Source organism: Salmo trutta, chromosome 4 (genome assembly GCF_901001165.1).
Source record: "Salmo trutta chromosome 4, fSalTru1.1, whole genome shotgun sequence".
NCBI classification, from domain to species: Eukaryota; Metazoa; Chordata; class Actinopteri; order Salmoniformes; family Salmonidae; genus Salmo; species Salmo trutta.
Genome location: NC_042960.1, coordinates 44555314 through 44577753, shown reverse-complemented (window position 1 = coordinate 44577753; position 22440 = coordinate 44555314). Strand labels below are relative to the sequence as shown.

The 22440-nt window shown below is 45.2% G+C and overlaps 2 protein-coding genes across 4 annotated transcripts in view; both read left to right on the top strand.

Moving 5' to 3' along the window:
• Nucleotides 1-5190, top strand: part of LOC115192420 (histone H2A deubiquitinase MYSM1) — a 16981-nt gene extending 11791 nt beyond the window's left edge. The window contains exons 9-16 of the mRNA XM_029750908.1: nt 104-204; nt 497-657; nt 788-893; nt 1074-1148; nt 1255-1443; nt 1537-1669; nt 1762-1925; nt 2402-5190. Coding sequence (XP_029606768.1) covers nt 104-204; nt 497-657; nt 788-893; nt 1074-1148; nt 1255-1443; nt 1537-1669; nt 1762-1925; nt 2402-2770 — 1298 coding nt within the window. The 3' untranslated portion in view covers nt 2771-5190. The remainder of the gene's footprint in view (nt 1-103; nt 205-496; nt 658-787; nt 894-1073; nt 1149-1254; nt 1444-1536; nt 1670-1761; nt 1926-2401) is intronic.
• On the top strand, nt 3705-22440 carry oma1 (OMA1 zinc metallopeptidase). 3 transcript variants are annotated; one of them, XM_029750911.1, is made up of 10 exons: nt 3717-3772; nt 7570-7711; nt 8291-8776; nt 11802-12030; nt 12881-13054; nt 13290-13397; nt 14933-15061; nt 15982-16056; nt 16283-16432; nt 20648-22440. In XM_029750911.1, the coding sequence occupies exons 3-10, from the start codon at nt 8340-8342 to the stop codon at nt 20924-20926; spliced, it is 1581 nt and encodes a 526-aa protein (XP_029606771.1). In that variant the 5' UTR covers nt 3717-3772; nt 7570-7711; nt 8291-8339; the 3' UTR covers nt 20927-22440. The 3 variants fall into 3 exon arrangements, with proteins under 3 accessions (XP_029606770.1, XP_029606769.1, XP_029606771.1); XM_029750910.1 differs by lacking the exon at nt 7570-7711 and having other exon boundaries at nt 3705-3772; nt 8313-8776; XM_029750909.1 differs by lacking the exon at nt 7570-7711 and having other exon boundaries at nt 3710-3772.

Genomic DNA, 22440 nt, shown 5'->3' with positions numbered 1-22440 from the left:
CTTTTTCTCAGTCTCTCTCTCTCTCTGTCCCTCTTACTTGCGCACATTTTTCTGATTACATTTTTTTGTCTGATCTGTTTATTCCGTCTCCCCCTTCATCCAGACCAGGCGGTGTATAACCGTCCCAGGATGGTGGATCGGTCCAAACCCAGAGACAGCAGAGACACTCTGGAATACCAACTGGCACAGAGACTACAGAGCATGGTGAGACAACCCATGACCTCTGACCGCTATATCCTCTGACCCCCTACTGTCCCTCAGACCACTCTAGCTGGCCCAGACGGCAACACTTAGCTATGTTAGGTATTTGTCAGGCTTAGGTTTATATGTCATTTATTTGATTTATTAAAGGCCCCTATACACTACTGTTGTATTTATATTACAGTTCTATGTCAGGTTCATGATGGCTCTTCATCAGGTGTATGTGAGGTGTCTGGGACCTGTTATAGGTGTATGACATGCTGTTAATGGGTTGTTGATTGGTTGTGTGTTGTAGCGAACCAGGAAGCGTCGTGTGAGGGACGTGTGGGGGAACTGGCGTGACGCTAAAGACCTGGAGGGACAGACATACGAGCATCTGAGTGCAGAGGAGCTAGCCCTGAGGAGAGAGGAGATGAGACGGCAATCTAAACCCTGTAAGGTCTCCAGGCACAGAAGGTGAGTGGGTGATGTATACTACCACTTATACGTGTGTGTGTGTGTGTGTGGTCACAAAATACTGTGGTTCCTTATAAATGTGTACTGTAGATGACATGCATTAAACGTCTCTCTCTCTCTCCATCATCAGGTTGTTGGATCCGTTCCAGTTGATTCCGTGCCGTGTGTTTGGAGAGGACAGACCGGAGCCCTTCCAGGTGATGGTGTGTGCTGAGGCTCTCCTCGTCATGGACATGGTAGGTACATATATTTAATGAAGTACTCTCTTCATAAAGTACTGTGTAATAGAGTACTATCTTATCTAATTTAGCAACTATGTTTACACATGGACACACAGAGAGAGATATCAGTGTGGGTTGTTTACCAAGGCTTAGGTCTTAGGGCTCAGTGTCTTTTTTGTTTGTATTTTTACCCAGCATGCTCATGTGTCAATGGGAGAGGTTATCGGCCTACTGGGAGGAGCTTACAGCGAGGAGGACAAAGTCCTGAAGGTGATACCACCACCGTGGTGATGATGATGATGATGATGATAGAAAATACTGATAACACTAATATATCCCGCGTGCGTCTCTGTATCCGTGTGTGTCTTTGTCCTAGATCTTTGCAGCGGAGCCTTGTAACAGTGTGAGTACAGGTCTGCAGTGTGAGATGGACCCGTTGTCTCAGACTCAGGCCTGTGAGATGCTGTCTAGCCTGGGCTCGGCTGTAGTGGGATGGTACCACTCTCACCCCACCTTCCACCCTAACCCCTCTCTACGGGATATACACACACAGGACCAGTTCCAGGTACATATAGCTGTGTGTGCGCATGTGACTGTGAGTGTGCGCACGTGTGTCCTGACTCTCACTCCTCTCTCTCTCTCTCTCTCTCTCTCTCAGAGTTATTTCTCTCGAGGCGGAGCCCCCTTTATTGGGATGATTGTGAGTCCGTTTGACCCTGCTAACCCCTCCCCACATTCCCAGACCACCTGCCTGATGGTCAGAGACGACCAAGAACCTACAGGACCACAGAGTACGACACACACGCCTCTTAACATTACCCCTTTTACAACCCATTATCAAACTGGCATATTCATCCTCTCTCTCTCTCCTTACCTTTCTCAGAGCTGCCCTACAGGTTTGACTACCAGTGTTCCCAGCAGCAGCCTGACTGGGGCCAGCTGATGAGGAGAGCAGAGTGGATCATCTGCAAATATAAACATGCCCACGGCAGCGTCCAGATGGACAGGCTGTTCCGCAGGGACTCTCATCTCACCTGTCTAGAGAAGGTAGATCACACTGCCTCCCTGGCTCATATCGCTGTCTCACCTATAGAGATAGAGGACTCTAGTGCACAACAGCCAGTTTTAGCATGGGTAGTGCCATTGAGGACTTTCACCATTTAGAAGTAGTTAACTGAGTGGAGCTTTCAATGGGTTAAGGAAGGATCACATAATTCCATCCGGTTCATCGGGAGGGATGAACATTCAGGTGGCATTAAATTGCCAACCTGGTCTTTATACCGTTGTCTTCAAACCGCACTCTAGGTGGCAGTATACACCCTTTCAGTTTGTTTACCAACTCAGTCGCCATAATGGGACAAATACAAAGAAGAGTCCTCTATCATTCTCTATTGTCTAACCCCTCCTCTCTGCTGTCTTGTCTTTTCTCATCTTGCTCTCACCACCCCTGCCTCACTTCTATCTCTCAACCCATGTCTCACCTACTCTCACCTTCCTGTCTCACCCTCTGTATCTCTCTGTAGATGATGGCATCTTTAGGGAGATATCTGGAGCCCCTGCCAGAGGAGGGAGATCCCTTCCTTTCCCAGATCCATGCTCTCTTCCAGTCTCACTTTGTTTCCGAGCAACCCAGAGACCAGGATGAGGGCGGAACCTCTGGCTCCCCAGAGCCAGTCAACGCCCATGCCTTCCCCTTCGCTCAGCCAATCAACGTCAACTTAACAGAAGACACAGGAACACAGGAAAACTGGGAGAATGAATCGGTCTCTCCAACTGATCATTTAGAAACGCCTAATATCAAAACTATTAACTCACACACAGCCAAAGAAGAGATCTTACATCCAATACAGTTTGGTTCTGTGTTGTTGACTGGTCATGATTATCTATTCTGAATCTAATAGGTTTCTTTATGTATCCAGTTCTTAGTTTTTTTGCTCGTTTTTTAGGTTCATTAGTAGGCGTACTTGATTTAGCTCGACTGCAGCTCTCGAGAACACAAGGGGGTTTACATCAAGTCCCCATCTTGGGTTCTCAGCAGATGGTATGGAGTACAGCTGGCTCCATGTGAACTACATTCCCGACTATTTGTTTTAACATTTAGAAACGTTAGTAATCCTTGCGATACGGTTTTGGAAACATTTGGAACTCAACTTTCAGTAACAGCGTGACAGAGTCCATAAAATACAAAATATAGGATTACTGTACGCAGTTTAGCAAAGTTTCACCGACTGGAACACAGCCTCCAAATTCTGTCTTGTTCATATGAAAGTTAAGTTCTAAATATTTGCAAAACATTCCGTACGAGGCGTATTTGCGTTTAGGCAGCATTTGGACAGCGTTGGGGAATTTGCCTCACAAGGCTAAAGGGGAGATCCAATGGCTCAAAGTCATTGAATAAGGGTTATCTCAACTGGTACACTAGGTGGAGTTTTTTTCCAAAAGGGAAAACTCTTCCTCCCTGTGGCTAGCTAAATCAAGTGTGCCTACTGTTTTATATGTCTGTATTGAATTAACAAAACCAACAAGTGATGAGTCAATATCACATTTTTAAATGTTATTCATAGCATATGTATTGTAGGTTATACCAATCCACCTTTCAAATAAAAGGATGGAAAGTCGGAACATTTAAATGTTTGTGTTTGCACATTTTGAAAAACAGAAAATAGTATGCTTTATCACTGTCGTTATTAAAATGTGCATAATGTAGTGCATGTAATTTCAGTTTGAAACATGAATAGACGCTGTCTGGAGAATTTCATTTTTGAGGAGACGGTGATTGTCGGAACATTGTCTTAGAGCATGCATTGCAGTTGCGGGGGGACTATTATTTTAGACGCACAAAACAGTTCCTATGTGTTTGACTTGCAGAGGACCGTCAAAGTAAACGAATAAAGGTAAATCAGAATGTATTTCTCAAGCTGGAGCCTCCAAGACGAACTAAGGGTTTTTAAGAGAGTATCGATCATACAAAGGCAACTTTCACGTGTTTAGACGTTCTATATCGGTGCATTGCATCAGATCAGCTAGCTAGGTAGTTATAGCTAAGTAACGACGTGAGGCAAGACTGCAATGACATGACATTGAATCTGTTACCAACATTACTAGATATGAATTAAACCACAGTTAAAAGGTGGTAATCTCAGGGAAACTACTGGCAATTGCAAACGAATGTTAGTTGAACTCGATGTGTCATTATGGAAGCCCATTCCCGCCACAATATTGTTTTTGTCGATGCTATCAATTTCGAGATTCTCAAGTCAAAATGTATACTATTTCAAAATTGAGATGCGTAAGTCAAAAGTTTGAGATACTATATAAAAATGTTGAATCATGATAAATTGTTCACTATCGCAAAATGTTCAGCAACATCATAAGAATAGGATTATGTTTAAAAAATGATTTGTAGCAATGTGTGCGGATGTCCATGTATCGTTATGTTGCAGAGGTCAGTAGGCTGACCGCATACTTGTGCCAAACTGGCATTTGCCCCAGCACTTTTGATTTGGTTTAATTAAAATGTTGCCTCAAAAACATAGAAAAGATGGACAACAAAGTAACTTTGTTTAGACTGACATGATCTGTCTACCTTTGCACAATTAATCTGTGCTTCAGTCTGATCAGCTGTAGCCTACTGATAACCACAGCTGCAGGTATGCTAGAGAAGCCCATGCACTCTGATCCCCTCTGGCCACGGAAACAACCCACTGGGAACCACTTCATTTCAACGTGGAAATGTTGGTAGTATTTGGTTGAGACGTTGATCAATGAGATTTCAACTTTTATTCACCCACTCAAGCCAACAGTTATTTTTTAATTTCGGTACAATCGAGTTTGAAAACTATACTCCTCTAATAATCAAATACATTTCGATATGGGAGTGAGGTTGAGAACACATTGTGGTCGGATTTGGCCAAAACACACCATGAATTCAACAGGGATTATCGCTAATCTATGAAGTGTGTTGAGAAGTATTAGCCGTTTTGTGACGTAGGCTTCTTTCCATGAAATAAGGATAAGAGCCTGAGCTAAGAATAGGGAAACAAGTGGTATCAACTAGGACCTTTTTGATGTTGCACACTCTTGAAAGCACTCTGATGTATAATACACTTTGCACCATGAGTAGAATTGTATCTTCCAGACATAGGGTCTATACTACTGTTGGCTATTGTCATTCTCTGTAACATATTTTGAGCTTTAACTTGGAACAGCATTGTGTAAACCTTTGTCCATGTAAAAACGTGTGTTGTGAAAGTCAAGAACGGTTGAAGTAAATGTATTGCACCACAAAATAGATGTATAAATGAAAGCTAAACAGGCTTTGATGCTTTTAACTTCTTAAGAACTATTTCATGCCCTTCCACTGCCCCCCATGCGGCCAGGTGCATATTTCAGGCAGGTTGACATCGCCTGTAGTATTTCTCCTCTGTAGCCTTTGATTCGCCAAGACTCACACTTGATGTAAAGGGGGAAAACAAATATTATCTAGAGAAGGTATTCAAATGTCATGTAAAATGTCATGATTTGGCCTCCACTGTACATATAATGATGCTGCAAAGGGTAGAGTCCTCAAAGGCACTCATCCTATTGTTTCTTTTCATATTCATCGTTGACATGAGGCTTGTTTGTCAGGGTTTTGTGTAGAACACAAACTATGTACTTTACAAGCAACACACCATGACCTAATTTAAAGAAGTGAAACAAATATGGTAATAGTTTAGCAGTGCATTGCTCTCTTCACCTGGTCCGGGATGTCTTTCCCCCCAGCTTTGAGATCTGAGATATCTCATTTGACAAAAAGACACTAATGCATTCCACATGTACTGGAATTTTCCATCCAGTACTACATTGCAGTATAATGTAATTAAATTCATACCAATGAAACATTTAATTTCTCACCATGTACACTGCTCAAAAAAATAAAGGGAACACTTAAACAACACAATGTAACTCCAAGTCAATCACACTTCTGTGAAATCAAACTGTCCACTTGGGAAGCAACACTGATTGACAATAAATTTCACATGCTGTTGTGCAAATGGAATAGACAACAGGTGGAAATTATAGGCAATTAGCAAGACACCCCCAATAAAGGAGTGGTTCTGCAGGTGGTGACCACAGACCACTTCTCAGTTCCTATGCTTCCTGGCTGATGTTTTGGTCACTTTTGAATGCTGGTGGTGCTTTCACTCTAGTGGTAGCATGAGACGGAGTCTACAACCCACACAAGTGGCTCAGGTAGTGCAGCTCATCCAGGATGGCACATCAATGCGAGCTGTGGCAAGAAGGTTTGCTGTGTCTGTCAGCGTAGTGTCCAGAGCATGGAGGCGCTACCAGGAGACGTGGAGGAGGCCATAGGAGGGCAACAACCCAGCAGCAGGACCGCTACCTCCGCCTTTGTGCAAGGAGGAGCACTGCCAGAGCCCTGCAAAATGACCTCCAGCAGGCCACAAATGTGCATGTGTCTGCTCAAACGGTCAGAAACAGACTCCATGAGGGTGGTATGAGGGCCCGACGTCCACAGGTGGGGGTTGTGCTTAGAGCCCAACACCGTGCAGGACGTTTGGCATTTGCAAGATAACACCAAGATTGGCAAATTCGCCACTGGCGCCCTGTGCTCTTCACAGATGAAAGCAGGTTCACACTGAGCACATGTGACAGAGTCTGGAGACGCCGTGGAGAACGTTCTGCTGCCTGCAACATCCTCCAGCATGACCGGTTTGGCGGTGGGTCAGTCATGGTGTGGGGTGGCATTTCTTTGGGGGGGCCGCACAGCCCTCCATGTGCTCGCCAGAGGTAGCCTGACTGCCATTAGGTACCGAGATGAGATCCTCAGACCCCTTGTGAGACCATATGCTGGTGCGGTTGGCCCTGGGTTCCTCCTAATGCAAGACAATGCTAGACCTCATGTGGCTGGAGTGTGTCAGCAGTCCCTGCAAGAGGAAGGCATTGATGCTATGGACTGGCCCGCCCGTTCCCCAGACCTGAATCCAATTGAACACATCTGGGACATCATGTCTCGCTCCATCCACCAATGCCACGTTGCACCACAGACTGTCCAGGAGTTGGCGGATGCTTTAGTCCAGGTCTGGGAGGAGATCCCTCAGGAGACCATCCGCCACCTCATCAGGAGCATGCCCAGGCGTTGTAGGGAGGTCATACAGGCACGTGGAGGCCACACACACTACTGAGCCTCATTTTGACTTGTTTTAAGGACATTACATCAAAGTTGGATCAGCCTGTAGTGTGGTTTTCCACTTTAATTTTGAGTGTGACTCCAAATCCAGACCTCCATGGGTTGATAAATTGGATTTCCATTGATTATTTTTGTGTGATTTTGTTGTCAGCACATTCAACTATGTAAAGAAAAAAGTATTTAATAAGATTATTTAATTCATTCAGATCTAGGATGTGTTATTTTAGTGTTCCCTTTATTTTTTTGAGCAGTGTGTTTTCGGAAATCATTCTCCATTTGCTGCTCTTCCATCTTTAGTAATGCTTCTTCCGTCTCGTTCAAGTTGAATTCCTCCACCAGACTCGTCCACTGTCCTTTAAAAGCTCACTAATCTCAGTTATAGGACTCTTTCAAAATAAATGTATTGTTAAAGTCGTTTACATTTTTTTTAACTTCCAAATAAAACAGCCTAATTTCAATATCATAAAAAATAGTTGTCATCACTTGCTTCCGGCATAGGAAAAGGACCAGAGCCTCTGCAGCGCTTTGGTGAGGGGGATCTCATCTGAAGAGGCAGGAGATCTCGGTCTCCCACATGACCTGTCCTCAGAGCATGAAGGTTCAACATTCTCTGCAGTAAAATACATCATGGCAATTCTTGGTACAGATAAAATACCTTCCCAATTGATGAAGAATGAGAATAAGGGGTTTGCTTATGTTGTGAAGGGCCGTCCTCACTGTCATTACTTGGTGGCTTGTGCTGTGTTTTAGCCTTTTGCTTCTTGGTAGCAGTGGCACAGGTTTTCTGGTGCTTCGGGCATATTTTGGTGGGGGCTTGAGTAGATCTTTGCTGAAAATAAACAGAAGTGTAAAATAACATCCAGCCTTTTCTACACACGTGTGTTATGCGTTTAAGTTTTATTGATGTGGGAGAAGGCTTCTAAAAAGTCAGCCAAACACACATGCCAAACTTTAATAAAAAATTCTACAACATGCCAAAGTTAACCTCCTGAGCCACTACCCCCCTAGCCTGGAAATCCAGAGGGATTTCAGCTCAGTTTCAGTTTTTTAAAATGACATTAGTATCAACATTTTAGGGCTCTGTTCAATTAGTAAAGCTCAAGCGTTTCCGAGTTTACCGTGAATGCAGTCTCCGCTAAAGCGGGAACATTGCTTTTAAATTGAAATCTTTTGGGGTGGCGGGAATGGGCTTCCATAGTCAAGGACTGTTCTTCCATAGGCTTTTCACCTGGGCGTTTCAGGAAGTGGTGTCTTCTCATTCAAGAACCATGGAGTTGTTGTGTGTCCGTCTCATGAGGAACCAACGCAGTTGCCTACCTGCCTACCTGTCTAGAAGCTTTCAAACCTCCCTTTGCCGACAGAGTCAATCAACAACCAGGAGGACGTTACCTTCTACAGAACTCTACTCAACCAACACATGTCGGATTCTACTGCAGCCCGAAACCACAGACTCTGTTTGTCAACTTCAATTGAGGTCATCTTCGTCTCAGAGACGACTTTTCTCATCTGAGAATGTAAGAACAGTACTTTTCCCAGTGGGGACACCTAGACCTGACCCTGCTGTCCACTGTCTCCCTGTTATATGGCTGTCTAAGCATGGACAGAACTTCTTCCATACCTCTGCTCCTCATCGCGCCCTGCCTGCGCCTCTCATATGGCTGGTACTCAAACCCCTGCAGAAGATAGTGGCTATTATACTGGGCAGGTAAGATACACGTCCGAGTGTCGTCTCCTTCCGTCTACAGTGCATTCAAAGTATTCAGACCCCTTCACTTTTTCTACATTTTATTACATCACAGCCTTATTCTAAAATGGATGAAATTGTTTCCCCCCCCTTATCAATCTACCCATAACACCTCATAATGACGAATCCCCAAAAAGTGTTGACATTTTTGCAAATGTATAAAAATTTTTAAACGTATATCACATTTGCATAAGTATTCAGACCCTTTACTAAGTACTTTGTTGAAGCACCTTTGGCAGCGATTACAGCCTTGCTTCTTCCTGGGTATGATGCTACAAGCTTGGCACAGCTGTATTTGGGGAGTTTCTCCCTTTCTTCTCTGCAGATCCTCTCAAGCTCTTTCAGGTTGGCTGGGGAGCATTGGTGCACAGCTATTTTCTGGTCTCTCCAGAAATGTTTGATCGGTTTCGAGTCCGGGCTCTGGCTGTGCCACTCAAGGAAATTCAGAGACTTGTTCCGAAGCCACTCCTATGTAGTCTTGGCTGTGTGCTTAGGGTTGTTGTCCTGTTGGAAGGTGAACCTTCGCCCCAGTCTGAGGTCCTGAGTGCTCTGGAGCAGGTCTCTCTGTGCTCTGCTCCGTTAATCTTTCCCTCGATCCTGACTAGTCTACCAGTCCCTGACGCTGAAAAATATCCCCACAGCATGATGCTGCCACCACCATGCTTCACTGTAGGGATAGTATTGGCCAGGGGATGAGCGGTGCCTGGTTTCCTCCAGATGTGATGCATGGCATTCAGGCCAAAGAGTTCAATCTTGGTTTCATCAGACCAGAGAACCTTCATTCTCATGGTCTGAGAGTCCTTTTGGCCTGAGAGTCCTTTAGGTGCCTTTTGGCAAACTCCAAGCGGGCTGTCATGTGCCTTTTGTCGAGTGGCTTCTGTCTGGCCACTCTACCATAAAGGCCTGATTGGTGGAGTGCTGCAGAGATGGGAGAACCTTCCAGAAGGACAACCATTTCCACAGAGGAATTCTGGAGCTCTGTCAGAGTGACCATCGGGTTCTTGGTCAGCTTCCTGACCAAGGCCCTTCTCCCCCGATTGTTCAGTTTGGCCGGGTGGCCAGCTCTACGAAGATTCTTGCTTGTTCCAAACTTCTTCCATTTAAGATTGATGGAGGCCACTGTGTTCTTGGAGACCTTCAATGCTGCAGACATTTTTTGGTACACTTTCCCAGATCTGTGCCTTGACGCAATCCTGTCTTGGAGCTCTACAGACAAGTCCTTCAACCTCATGGCTTGGTTTTTGCTCTGACATGCACTGTCAACTGCGGGACCTTATATAGACAGGACTGTGCCTTTCCAAATCATGTCCAGTCAATTGAATTTACCACAGGTGGACTCCAATCAAGTTGTAGAAACATCTCAAGGATGATCAATGGAAACAGGATGCACCTGAGCTCAATTTCGAGTCTCATAGCAAAGGGTCTGAATACTTATGTAAATAAGGTATTTCTGTTTTCTATTTTTAATAGGTTTGCAAAAATGTCTAAAACTTTTTTCTCTTTGTGATTATGGGGTATTGTGTGTAGATTGATGAGGAAAAACATGTATTATATGCATTTTAGAATAATGCTAAAACGTAACAATGTGGGAAAAGTGAAGGGGTCTGAATACTTTCCGAATGCACAGTACATTGATACGGTTTATGATGGTAAGATAGACGTTGCTGCTACATGGTGTTTTTGGTGTCTCTGTCTCTAGTAGTGCTACATGGTGTCTCTGTCTCTAGTAGTGCTACATGGTGTCTCTGTCTCTAGTAGTGCTACATGGTGTCTCTGTCTCTAGTAGTGCTACATGGTGTCTCTAGTAGTGCTACATGGTGTCTCTGTCTCTAGTAGTGCTGCATGGTGTCTCTGTCTCTAGTAGTGCTACATGGTGTCTCTGTCTCTAGTAGTGCTACATGGTGTCTCTGTCTCTAGTAGTGCTACATGGTGTCTCTGTCTCTAGTAGTGCTACATGGTGTCTTTGTCTCTAGTAGTGCTGCATGGTGTCTCTGTCTCTAGTAGTGCTGCATGGTGTCTCTAGTAGTGCTACATGGTGTCTCTAGTAGTGCTACATGGTGTCTCTAGTAGGGCTGCATGGTATCTCTAGTAGTGCTACATGGTGTCTCTAGTAGTGCTACATGGTGTCTCTAGTAGTGCTGCATGGTGTCTCTAGTAGTGCTGCATGGTGTCTCTGTCTCTAGTAGTTCTGCATAGTGTCTCTGTCTCTAGTAGTGCTGCATGGTGGCTCTGTCTCTAGTAGTGCTGCATGGTGGCTCTGTCTCTAGTAGTGCTGCATGGTGGCTCTGTCTCTAGTAGTGCTGCATGGTGTCTCTGTCTCTAGTAGTGCTGCATGGTGTCTCTGTCTCTAGTAGTGCTGCATGGTGTCTCTGTCTCTAGTAGTGCTGCATGGTGTCTCTAGTAGTGCTGCATGGTGTCTCTAGTAGTGCTACATGGTGTCTCTAGTAGTGCTGCATGGTGTCTCTAGTAGTGCTACATGGTGTCTCTAGTAGTGCTACATGGTGTCTCTAGTAGTGCTGCATGGTGTCTCTAGTAGTGCTGCATGGTGTCTCTGTCTCTAGTAGTGCTGCATGGTGTCTCTGTCTCTAGTAGTGCTACATGGTGTCTCTGTCTCTGGTAGTGCTGCATGGTGTCTCTGTCTCTGGTAGTGCTGCATGGTGTCTCTGTCTCTGGTAGTGCTGCATGGTGTCTCTGTCTCTGGTAGTGCTGCATGGTGTCTCTGTCTCTGGTAGTGCTGCATGGTGTCTCTGTCTCTGGTAGTGCTACATGGTGTCTCTGTCTCTAGTAGTGCTACATGGTGTCTCTGTCTCTAGTAGTGCTACATGGTGTCTCTGTCTCTAGTAGTGCTGCATGGTGTCTCTGTCTCTAGTAGTGCTACATGGTGTCTCTGTCTCTAGTAGTGCTACATGGTGTCTCTGTCTCTAGTAGTGCTGCATGGTGTCTCTAGTAGTGCTACATGGTGTTTTTGGTGTCCCCTCTCCTCTAGGAGTATCAGGAAGTGGTGGTTGGCCCTACCTCCCAATAAGCAGCAGCTCGTGCGTCAGAATTTCTGGCGTCGCCGTTGGCAGCTGGTGGCCGGGGGTATGGTTGCTATGGTGATCATGGCAAGTTTCTTCCTGACTCATCTGGACGAATCGCCCATCACGGGACGCACACGCCTCCTGGTGTTCAGTAAAGAGAACTACATGGAGCTGGCTGCAGTGACAGGAGATGGGGTGAGACCAGTAACTGTATATGAATGGCCATCAATCACTTGACACCAGTCATTCCTTTGAAGGCTCAATAGCTCGTTGAAGACAAATGCAGTCTGATAAGGTAACGTCTCGTGGAGACATAACATGCACGGTTTGAGCTACTCCAGGAAGTGACGTTGCAGGCTAGCTCAGTACTGTCCTCTCTCATTGAGTAACTCAAGTTGAAGGCTAACCGGGTTACTGCAGGCAACCATTAGCAACTAATGATCCTTAAACCTCTTCTGTGTCTGTTTCAAAGACGTATATCTGGTGTACTGGAAGCAATTATTGGGATCATAATTGTCTTGAAAAATATATTCCATTTACTATAATGGGGGAATCCTGTTTTGTACTGCGGAGAGAGAGGGGGGTGAAGAGAGATGGGCCATGTTATACCTAATAAGATCATCGTTTTCAACCGTTCAGATGAACTTGTTTTAGGAAATGATGAATTCATAATATATTATAAACCTGGTGGTTCGAGCCCTGAATGCTGATTGGCTGAAAGCCGTGGTATATCAGACCATATATACTGTTCTAATTACGTTGGTAACCAGTTTCTAATAGCAATAAGGCACCTCAGCGGTTTGTGGTATATGGCCAATATATCACGGCTAAGGGCTGTATCCAGGTACTCCGCGTTGCGTCGTGCCTTAGAACAGCCGTTAGCCATGGTATATTGGCCCTATACCACACCCCCTCGGGCCTTATTGTTAATTATAATATAATAATAGTTCAGTAACCGACTTGTTTGTGTCCTCAGTGCAAGGAGGATGTTGATTTAACTGTGTGTGTGTGTGTGTGTGTGTGTGTGTGTGTGTGTTCTACCCAGTACATGGAGGAATTTGCTGAGTTGATGGTTCCCCAGAAGGACCCTCGTCACCAGGTGGTAGAGAGAGTGGTGGAGCACCTGGCCCAGAGGAACAAGGACATCCCAGAGGTCTCCTCTGTTCCATGGAGCGTCCACTTGGTCGACAGCCCTTCCGTCAACGCTTTCGTACTGCCTGTGAGTCCCTGCTCTCTCTGTGTGTGTGTGTGTGTGTGTGTGTGTGTGTGTGTGTGTGTGTGTGTGTGTGTGTGTGTCTGTGTGTCTGTGTGTGTGTGTGTGTGTGGGGGGGGGGCTTGTTTGTTTTTATTCCCAGTCCAGATCAAAACATGTAGACGAAACTGGCCAGCGAAGAACAAAACAGTAAGATCAAAAGTTGACTGTTGTTTGTATGATAGCTGTCTCTCTCCTCTAGAATGGAAAGGTGTTTATGTTCACCGGGATGTTGGAGGCCGTTGCAGATGTTCACCAGCTCACCTTCATCCTGGGACATGAGATGGCCCACGCAGTGATGGGACACTCTGTGAGTATACAGCCAGGCCTTTCTGTCTGTCTCTCTAGTGATGGGACACTCTGTGAGTATACAGCCAGGCCTTTCTGTCTGTCTCTCTAGTGATGGGACACTGAGTATACAGCCAGGCCTTTCTGTCTGTCTCTCTAGTGATGGGACACTCTGTGAGTATACAGCCAGGCCTTTCTGTCTGTCTCTCTAGTGATGGGACACTGAGTATACAGCCAGGCCTTTCTGTCTGTCTCTCTAGTGATGGGACACTGAGTATACAGCCAGGCCTTTCTGTCTGTCTCTCTAGTGATGGGACACTGAGTATACAGCCAGGCCTTTCTGTCTGTCTCTCTAGTGATGGGACACTGAGTATACAGCCAGGCCTTTCTGTCTGTCTCTCTAGTGATGGGACACTCTGTGAGTATACAGCCAGGCCTTTCTGTCTGTCTCTCTAGTGATGGGACACTCTGTGAGTATACAGCCAGGCCTTTCTGTCTGTCTCTCTAGTGATGGGACACTGAGTATACAGCCAGGCCTTTCTGTCTGTCTCTCTAGTGATGGGACACTGTGAGTATACAGCCAGGCCTTTCTGTCTGTCTCTCTAGTGATGGGACACTCTGTGAGTATACAGCCAGGCCTTTCTGTCTGTCTCTCTAGTGATGGGACACTCTGTGAGTATACAGCCAGGCCTTTCTGTCTGTCTCTCTAGTGATGGGACACTCTGTGAGTATACAGCCAGGCCTTTCTGTCTGTCTCTCTAGTGATGGGACACTCTGTGAGTATACAGCCAGGCCTTTTTGTCTGTCTGTAGTATACGTGTGTGAGGATTTTGAATGGGACTGAATTGTGTGTCCCCACAAGGTTAGTTATACAAGACTGTGTGTGTGTGTGTGTGTGTGTTTGCTCGTTGCTTGCTTGGGGGCTACATAGAGTGGTGTCCTGTTCTGTGCCGAGTGACTCATCAGCCTCAGTCATGCTACAGTACTACTGCTCTCCTCCTCTCTCATCCACGTCACCTGACCTACAGCTCAGATCTGTCGCAGGTCTGCAGGGAGGATGTCATTAACTGCAGTGGGGTCGTATCATCAGTCACTAGAAGCTCACAGACAGAGAGTACTTTAGATGTCTGAGACGCTAATGTTGTTTCTGGACTGACGCTACGGCTGTTTTAAGTGGAGAGTCTCATCCCTTTTCAGTGAAATCAGAACCGCTGACTGTTCTAATGGGATATGGTTCTTGCTCTGAGAGAAATGTTTGGAGTTAGTTCCTGATCACTTCCTCTGAGACCTGTATACCCTCCAATACAGGACAGTTTAATTAGATGGAGAAAATGAATATGGATTAATCAGTTCCAGCCTCGCCCTGGGTGCCTGCTGTTAGATTCACCATTTCCTAATGTAATCTCCATATTAGGTCTGAATTAAAACCTCAGATGAAATCGGTGGGAACAATCAATACACTTACAGAGAATTATTTATTTATTGCTTTTCTACTTTCTCTCTCCCCTCCCTACTTTTGTCTCTCTTTTCGCTCCTTCACTCCCTTCCTCCCTCCAGGCAGAGCAGGCCAGTATGTCTCATGTGGTAGACTTCCTGTCTCTGATCCTGCTAACAGCCATCTGGGCCGTGTGTCCTCGAGACAGCCTGGCTGTACTGGGACAGTGGATACAGACTAAGCTCATACAGGTAACAGACACATATCACAACTTTTCATGTGGTGAAAGATATGTTTAACTAATCTCTCTCTCTCTGTGTCTCTCTCTCTGTGTCTCTCTCTGTGTCTCTCTCTCTCTCTCTGTGTGTGTCTGTGTCTCTCTCTCTCTGTGTCTGTGTCTCTCTCTCTCTCTGTGTCTGTGTCTCTCTCTCTCTGTGTCTCTCTCTCTCTCTGTGTCTGTGTCTCTCTCTCTCTCTCTGTGTCTGTGTCTCTCTCTCTCTCTGTGTCTGTGTCTCTCTCTCTCTCTCTGTGTCTGTCTCTCTCTCTCTGTGTCTGTCTCTCTCTCTCTCTCTCTGTGTCTGTCTCTCTCTCTCTCTCTCTCTGTGTCTGTGTCTCTCTCTCTCTCTCTCTCTGTCTGTGTCTCTCTCTCTGTGTCTGTGTCTCTCTCTCTCTCTCTGTGTCTCTCTCTCTCTCTCTGTGTCTCTCTCTCTCTCTGTGTCTGTGTCTCTCTCTCTCTCTGTGTCTGTCTGTCTCTCTCTCTCTGTGTCTGTCTCTCTCTCTCTCTCTCTGTGTCTGTCTCTCTCTCTCTCTCTCTGTGTCTGTGTCTCTCTCTCTCTCTGTGTCTGTGTCTCTCTGTGTCTGTCTCTCTCTCTCTCTGTGTGTCTCTCTCTCTCTGTGTGTCTCTCTCTCTCTGTGTGTCTCTCTCTCTCTCTGTGTCTCTCTCTCTCTCTCTGTGTGTCTCTCTCTCTCTCTGTGTCTCTCTCTCTCTCTCTGTGTGTCTCTCTCTGTCTCGGTGTCTCTCTCTGTGTCTGTGTCTCTCTCTCTCTGCGTGTCTCTCTCTCTGTGTGTCTCTCTCTCTCTGCGTGTCTCTCTCTCTTTCTCGCTCCCTCTCTCTCTCTCTCTCTCTCTCTCTATCTCTCTCTGTGTGTGTGTGTGTGTGTCTCTCTGTCAGTTCCTGTTTGATCGTCCCTATAGCAGGAAGTTGGAGGCAGAAGCTGATCAGGTTGGACTCCAGCTGGCTGCCAAGGTACAGGATAGGACAGTAGCTCTGTCTCACTCTTGCCTCCTGACCCTCTGTATTTGCTGACTAAACTTACAGCTGCCTACAGGGCACTAGATGGCGATGTTGTCAAATATAGAATTTCTCCCACTTCTAACGTCAACCTGTTCTGGATGCTGTAGTAATGTATCGTTTCCGTGACAACCATACAGGCGCTCCGGGTGTGTGTAACCCAGTCTGTCTCTCCCTCCAGGCATGTGCTGATGTGCGGGCAGGGCCAGTGTTCTGGCAGCAGATGGAGATCAGTGACCAGCTGACAGGAGAACCTACAGTACCAGAGTGGCTCTCCACACACCCCTCTCACAGGAACAGAGTTACACAGCTGGACAGGCTGGTCCCACAGGTAGCAAGCATGCAGGGGAGAGAGAGGGACTCGTCCACATACACCAGTATACACTGTCTCCAAGGGTCTATATTCACAGGGGTTGGGTTAAATGCGGAAGACACATTTCAGTTGAATGCGTTCGTTCCAACAACTGACTCGATGTCCCCCTTTCCCTTCCTATATGATGTCAATCTTGTCATCAAGTCATTCCTGCAGTCTGATGAGACATGATGGCTGTGTGTTGGTGGTATGCACACGACCGAGGAGTCTGCTGTACCTGGTCTCACACTGCAGGCAGATAGAATAGTCCACTTGACTTCCTGGTGTTGCTACTATACAGAAGCACATCACATGGCCTGAGGACTGTGGTCTAAGAGGAGTACTCCAACAGAGCTGTAGGATTTGAGCAGGGAGTCTAGTCTAACGAGACACCTACAGATGTCGGAGCCTAATTTGACCCCATTCGTCGCAGGAGGAAAATAATCCTGCAGCAATAGGATTTTAATATCTGAATAAATATTTAGACTCACCGCCAGGGGGCAGCTGAAGGCGTTTGTTTTGTATACAACGCACACCGTACCTACATTATACCTTATGTTGGCTACGTGCAGGCTACAGCATGTCTCGTGGGAATTCTTATGTAGAGGTAGATGCCGTTTTCATTAGGGGAAATCTTTATTCTTATTTTTTTTTAATCAATTGTTTTATTAAATGTTGAAGGCAAGCAATAGGCAGAATACATGTATGGTTTCCTCAATGTCTGTTTCCCGGGACAGAGTCTGCATGGATTTGAATCCTGCCCACTGCCCTTTAACTCATGGATGAAGGTCTATTTTTTTACACATTCGTTCCACGTTTTTTACAGGGTTAATTCTGCGTTGTTACAGGGTTAAGACAAAAACAACTCAAAGGTTAACAGTTTAGGTATTAATTCCGAGTGGTTAAGGTTAGGACTATGGTTTAGGGAAGGCTTAAAACAAAATAATTCAAAAGGACGAGCCTATGTATCATTAGTATTCTTAGTGCCTACTAGAGCGTTGTGAAAGGCCGTAGCACAGTGGTCTAAGCAGCGCGCTCCAGCTCCGAGCCTCATGAGTTCGTGCCCAGTGCTGGGAGATATAGTGACCAGTCTGAACCTGCATTAGTCCCACATGTTAATTGCTTTTATTTCAATGTTTTCAAAATGACGTTGGAGGCGGCTTATGGTAGAGATATTAACATTAAATTATCTGGCAACAACTCTGGTGGACATTCCTGCAGTCAGCATGCCAATTGCACGCTCCCTCAAAACTTGAGACATTTGTGCCGTAGTGTTGTGTGACAAAACGGCACATTTTAGAGTTACCTTTTATTGTCCCCAGCACAAGGTGCACCTGTGTAATGATCATGATTTATTTTTTCCCTTGATATGCTACATCTGTCAGGTGGATGGATTATCTGGGCAAAGGAGAAATGCTCACTAACAGGGATGTAAACAAATTTGTGCACAAAATATGAGAGAAATAAGCTTTTTGTGCGTATGGAACATATTTTTATTTCAGCTCATGAAACATGGGACCAACACTTTACATGTTATGTTTATATTTTTGTTCAGTATATATTTACAAATGATACATCTATAAAACGTGGACGAGCATCCACACTGGAGGAAAGTTTATTGTTCTACAGTAGGCCCAGATCAGCTCATCAACTCAGCCAGAGAAACACACTAACTTATTCATTATGTGACAATGGATAGGCTAACGGGTAGCCCACAGAACGTAGCCTATTGGACTATTGCAACCATCGATGGCACCTGATTACCAGCTGATGTCTCATTAAACCATCAATACGCGCTAAATTAACCTGCACAGCTGAACTCAATTACAACCATTGTTGGTCACCTCATTACCGCTCCCTAAAAGTTGATGTCGGTGTTGCCTTAGTCCTGCTTGCAACCCTTTCAAGATGTGTTCGGTCTCTGGTTGGTCTTATCATCGGAACAACTTTTTGAATAGACTAAGGGGGATTTATCTATTTGACAAGCATTCTGTACAATGGAAATAAAGTATTCAATCATTTAACACAGCAAATCTACTGTGGCAATTTACCTGACACTTTGTATGAATGGAAATTCATGTTGGTGAATCTTACTGTTATTATTTTATTTGTTTCCTATTTATGTTATCCAAAAGTGTCTGGTATGGTCATTTCTTATCAAGATTGGGGGGTACATTTTCCCTGGTCTCCCCTTTATTTCAAATGTGTAAGCAAATCAAGTCAATCAGGGGAATTGAGTTATTTGTGCCTGAAGGGCGTGGGACGGAATCCAACCCACGTCAACATGGTCGGGCTACATGTGCGCGGCCCTAAGAGTGGTGTAAAGCTCGCCGTCATTGGACTGGAGCAGTGGAAACACCTCTGGAGTGATGAATCACGCTTCACCATCTGGCAGTCTGACAGACAAATCTGGGTTTGGCGGATGCCAGGAGAAGGGAACCTGCCCGACTGCATAGTGCCAACTATAAATTTTGGTGGAGGAGGAATTATGGTCTGGGGCTGTTTTTCATAGTTCAGGCCCCTTAGTTCCAGTGAAAGGAATTCTTAACGCTACAGCATACAGTGACATTCACAATGATTCTGTGCTTCCATCTTTGTGGCAACGATTTGGGGAAGGCTCTTTCCTGTTTCAGCATGACAATGCCCCTGTGCAAAAAGCGAGGTCCATACAGAAATGGTTTGTCGAGATTGGTGTGGAAGAACATGACTGGCCTGCACAGAGCCCTGACCTCAACCCTATTGAACACCTTTGGGATGAATTTGACCGCCGACTGCGAGCCAGGCCTAATCTCCCTACATCAGTCTTGTGGCTGAATGGAAGCAAGTCCCCGCAGCAATGTTCCAACATCTAGTGAAAAGTCTTCCCAGAAGAGTGAAGGCTGTTATAGCAGCAAAGGGGGACCAACTATATATTAATGCTCATGATTTTGGAATGAGATGTTCGACGAGCAGGTGTCCACATACTTTTGGTCATGTAGTGTACGTACATACACACACAGACGTATGTATGCACACCACACACCCATATATCCTCACAGGCACAGTAGCACACAAACTCTCGTCTGATGGACAATTAGTGTTTTCTCCATCTGTTCCTCTCCTGCTAAAACAGATACACTCAAGGGTAAATACACTCCTGTGTGTCACACAGGGTTACATGTGCGCACACACACACACACACACACACACACACACACACACACACACACACAGACAGTTGGCACGCTACTGAGCCTTCCTGTTGAATCCCAGACTGGGACATTGACCTGTAGAAGTAGTGATCTGGATCCGTATAGTTTAGGGATGGATTTACTCACATCCACCGTGTGTGTAGGAGAGAAAACTCACCTGATTAGTGGACGGAAGAAATGTACTTTCAAAGCATCTTGTGGCCGTACTATCGTCTCTGACCACACAACATCTGCTGTCACTTTCAGTTCATTTCCTGACGATTGTTCATTTTCAATGGGGGAGGGGGGGGTTCTAATCTGACTTGTATAATTGTTTTAAGATGGTCATATTATTATGTATCATTTAGCTATTTGATTTTGAATTTTAGGAACCCATTAGGTATAAAAAAAATATATGTACAAAAATGATTTGATAAAATATTGAATTTGGCCTTTATTTTTGGGTAGGCACAAAACTACCTTTATACTTCCATACATTTTTTAAACCGGTACCGGTTACCTTCAGATGAGTCCCTTGAAACTTGTGAGGGTCGTAGAGCAAAACGGAGAACACAGTGGGGTCACAGTAGTTTGTAGCCAAAACGGTTCCGACGCTACCAACAGAAGTTGCTACATCGACGGTACCAACTTCAGAAGAGTCCCCTGATGCTTGTGGGGGTCGTAGAGACCACTATTGTGTTCGTGAGTCTCCTCATTCCATAGAGTGAAGACCGATTTTTGGGATGTCTCATGGTCTGACAAATACCGCTCCAACTCTGTCACCTTTCACCGCAGATGCGGAAGTGCGACATCGGCGGATGTGGTGGCTTGCGACACATCGAATACAAAAACACAGAAATCTCTAGCTTAAACGGACAAAAAAAAAATTATTGCGTTACTTTGATTGACTCACCGGTGCGTCAGTTGACCCTAGGGCGATAACAAGCCACTGCCACACGCTGCTGTCATACGTTTGTCTTTCTGGTGTGTTTCCACTATAACCTCCCTCTCTCCCTCTCCCCAGTACCTGGAGTTGAGGGAGAGCTGTTCCTGTCCTGCCCTCCCTGCTACAGACCCCAGAGCTGTCTTCGCTCAGAGTGTCAAAGTGCTGCTGAACGCTACTAGGGACCTGGAGGGAGAGGCGGGGAAGAGACTGAAACCACTAGCTCTGTCCCAGACCCCAACCTCAGACCACAGAAGGGCTCCACACCCAGGGGGACTGGCTACTGCCCTGCTAGCCTCCTCAGCCTCACCTACAGCCCAAGCCACAGCCCTGACCCTAGACACTGCTACCCACCTCTAACCCCCGGGCCACTACCCCCGGGCCACTACCCTCGCCCCCTGTCTTCCCAGCCCCAACCCCAGGCCTAGTTCCAGTCTGATTGTAGCTCCTTGAGTGCTAATTGACTGATGCTTGTAAGGTCTTGTAAAACTACTGTTGCCACCTGCTTCTGTGGAATTGCTGCAAAAAGGTTTGGCGTAGCTGTTCTGTTTTACTGTGTGTAAGAGGGTACAGGGAGATGCTTTGAATGTGTAGTGTGAATACATAGAGATATTATCCAGTTTTAATTGGAAGATTTCAAGTGGGGACATGCTGCACTCAATGGCCTAATGAGCATATACAGCGAGGTCCAAAATGATTGACTCCCCTGATGAAGATGAGCAGTAATGACTGAAAAGGTAGGGTTCAAAATTGACACCCCGCCCTAAAGATTGACACCTCTAAAGTAAAGTAGTCAAACGTTTAGTATCTGGTCCCATATTCCTATCACGCAACGACTACATCAAGCTTGTGACTCTACAAACTTGTTGGATGCATTTGCAGTTTGTTTTGGTTGGGTTTAAGATTATTTAGAGTATGTTTCTCGACACTTCTATGTTGATGTGGATGCTACCATGATTACGGATAATCCTGAATGAATTGTGAATAATGATGAGTGAGAAAGTTAGAGGGTCAAATATCATACCCCCAACACATGCTAACCTCTCACCGTTACCAATAACAGAAGAGATTTAACAAATTATTGTTCAAACTATGGCTATATGTCTTAGTACATATGCACATCTATGTACACCTCACCGAAACTGCCAAGCAATAATTTAACATGATTTCCGAAATCAAGTTTGTAGGGAAAATGAAAGTCAAAATATCTCAACTTTACAGTGTATATAAAATAGTAAAATACTATATTGAGTTATCCTCTCTTTCCAAAGACCACAACCTGGAAGTCAGTGAAAAGTTGTTCGTCCCATCTCAGTGGTGTTTGTCCAATATATATTCATGTGATTACAAATAATTGTCACATGTGTTTCTACATGGATTGTTGTACAGCCAAATTCCTCAACAGTAAGATGACACTTAACGCATAAACCTCCTTGACTGTTCAAAACTGGGAACATATAAATAACATTCTAAGAACATTGAGGAAATATCTTGGTCACCCTGATACAAACCATGTAAGAATGTCCTTCAGAAAGTACTCATACCTCTTGACTTATTCACATTTTGGTTTGCTGGGTAGACAGTGTGTAGGCACTGTGTCCTGTATGCCACCTACTTTATCGTGTCCGTCCATCACCACCTGTTGCAATGTGTTTTGTGGTAATGTGGACATCATCAAGTTAATTTAAATGAGTTTTATGTGTTGTCCTGAAGGAATGGTGTTGTGTTTTAGTGTCAAAGATCTTTGTGAAATCATAAAAATGTGTAGTTTTGTACAAATCATGTATTGAACATGCCAAAGAACATATTTTCTATACTAGAATGTACAGCTTAGAACCTGACAATCCAAAAATGAATGGGTTTTGAGGTAAAAA